Source organism: Alexandromys fortis, unplaced genomic scaffold (genome assembly GCF_014885135.2).
Source record: "Alexandromys fortis isolate MF-2015 unplaced genomic scaffold, M_Fortis_MF-2015_v1.1 scaffold_14, whole genome shotgun sequence".
Classification (NCBI taxonomy): Eukaryota; Metazoa; Chordata; class Mammalia; order Rodentia; family Cricetidae; genus Alexandromys; species Alexandromys fortis.
Genome location: NW_026067910.1, coordinates 13,974,616 through 13,976,274, shown reverse-complemented (window position 1 = coordinate 13,976,274; position 1,659 = coordinate 13,974,616). Strand labels below are relative to the sequence as shown.

General features: G+C 47.7%; 1 protein-coding gene across 1 annotated transcript; it reads right to left on the bottom strand.

The window, feature by feature from the left end:
* Positions 1 to 376: 376 nt before the first annotated feature.
* Positions 377 to 1,379, bottom strand: LOC126499123 (prohibitin 1-like). Its single transcript, XM_050138186.1, has one exon. It carries the CDS (start codon positions 1,331 to 1,333, stop codon positions 509 to 511), a length of 825 nt encoding a protein of 274 aa, XP_049994143.1. The 5' UTR covers positions 1,334 to 1,379; the 3' UTR covers positions 377 to 508.
* Between the last annotated feature and the right edge of the window lie 280 nt (positions 1,380 to 1,659).

The window sequence follows — 1,659 nt, the reverse complement described above, 5'->3', positions numbered from 1 at the left end:
CTTAGAATTCCTGTCTCACATCTATGACTCTATACCCCCCCCCAAAAAAAAAAAACGTATAAAGAACAGCAATTAGCAGAGGCAGGAAACTCTACTCCTCTCTCTCTCTCTCTCTCTCTCTCTCTCTCTCTCTCTCTCTCTCTCTCCCTGGAACATGTTGAGAGACAGCACTTTCTTTTCTGAGGAAAGTTCATACTGTTTTAAGGCTCTACACCACCTTCCTCTCATTGTGTATGTCACGTGTTCTCTGAACTCTAGTTCTCTTGTACATATCAAACTTTACTACCTCTCCTAGGGGCTTGATAACCTGTTTGTTATACGTCTTGTTGCTTAGTATTTTTTTTAAAAGGCCAATTTTTTTTTTTTTTATTGATTCTGCTTTTATTTCCTTCACATTAAGCCAATCACGGAATTTCACAGTGATTTCTTTGGTGGGGCAGAAGGAAAGTGTGTTCAGAATGATAGAGGCCACGGCCTGGTTGGCCTGAGAAGGTGCAAGCAGGGGGCCTCACTGGGGAAGCTGGAGGAGCACCAACTGCCCCACTGGCAGGTAGGTGATGTTCCGAGAGCGGGAGAGCTGGTAAGCAATGTCCTCAGCTGCTTCCAGCTTCCGCAGCTCAATCAGGCCATTGCCTGCCTTGGCCAGGGAGTGGGCGATCAGCTCGGCTGCCTTGGAGTCGCCCTCAGCAGAGATGATGGCTGCCTTCTGCTGCTGCTCAGCCTTTTCCACCACAAATCTGGCCCTCTCCGCTTCCTGCTGAGCCACCTGTTTGGCTTCCACTGCTTCTGTGAACGTGAACTCCTTCCCGAAGGTCAGATGTGTCAAGGACACATCATCCAGAATGAGCCCAAATGTTGCTGCTCTCTCTGTGAGGTCATCGCTCACCTGCCGGGAGACCAGCTCTCGCTGGGTGATCAATTCTCCAGCATCAAAGCGAGCCACCACCGACTTGAGGATCTCTGTAGTGACGGAAGGCAGCACCCGCTCATCATAGTCCTCGCCGATGCTGGTGTAGATACGAGGGAGCTGGCTGGCCACCGGCCGGAAGAGGATACATAGTGTGATGTTGACGTTCTGCAAATCTTTGCTACCAGTGATGACTGGTACATTCCGTGGGCACGAGTGACAGTCAAAGATAATTGGTTTCTGTACCCAAGGGATGAGAAAGTGAGTCCCTTCCCCTACCACGACGTCCTGCACTCCACAGAATCGGTCAAAGATGACAGCTCTGTGTCCAGCATCCACATTATACAAGGCATAGTTCACTACGCCTCCAGCCGCTGCTAAAGCCTGGCCGAACTTCCCGATGGACTCAAACACTTTGGCAGCCATGATTCCTTCTGTTGCACCCACTCACACCTGCCTCCACTCTGACCTCCACATCCCAAATCATTTTCTTAACCAAGTATATCTGAACATCTTTGACAACATCACAGGTAGGTCAGAAAATAGATCCCACTAGAAGACTTTCTATGCTTGTTTCAAACACCTACTCTCTCTTCTCCTATTCTGTAGTCTCTCTATAGGTCATAGCACAGTCTTCTTACATAATCCAGACTATGTGAACTCCTAACTTTTTTTAAAAAATGCTCTTTACAATTTTTTTCTTGCCCTTTCCTTTTTTACTATTTCTATTCTCAAAGAGAGTGTGGATATTT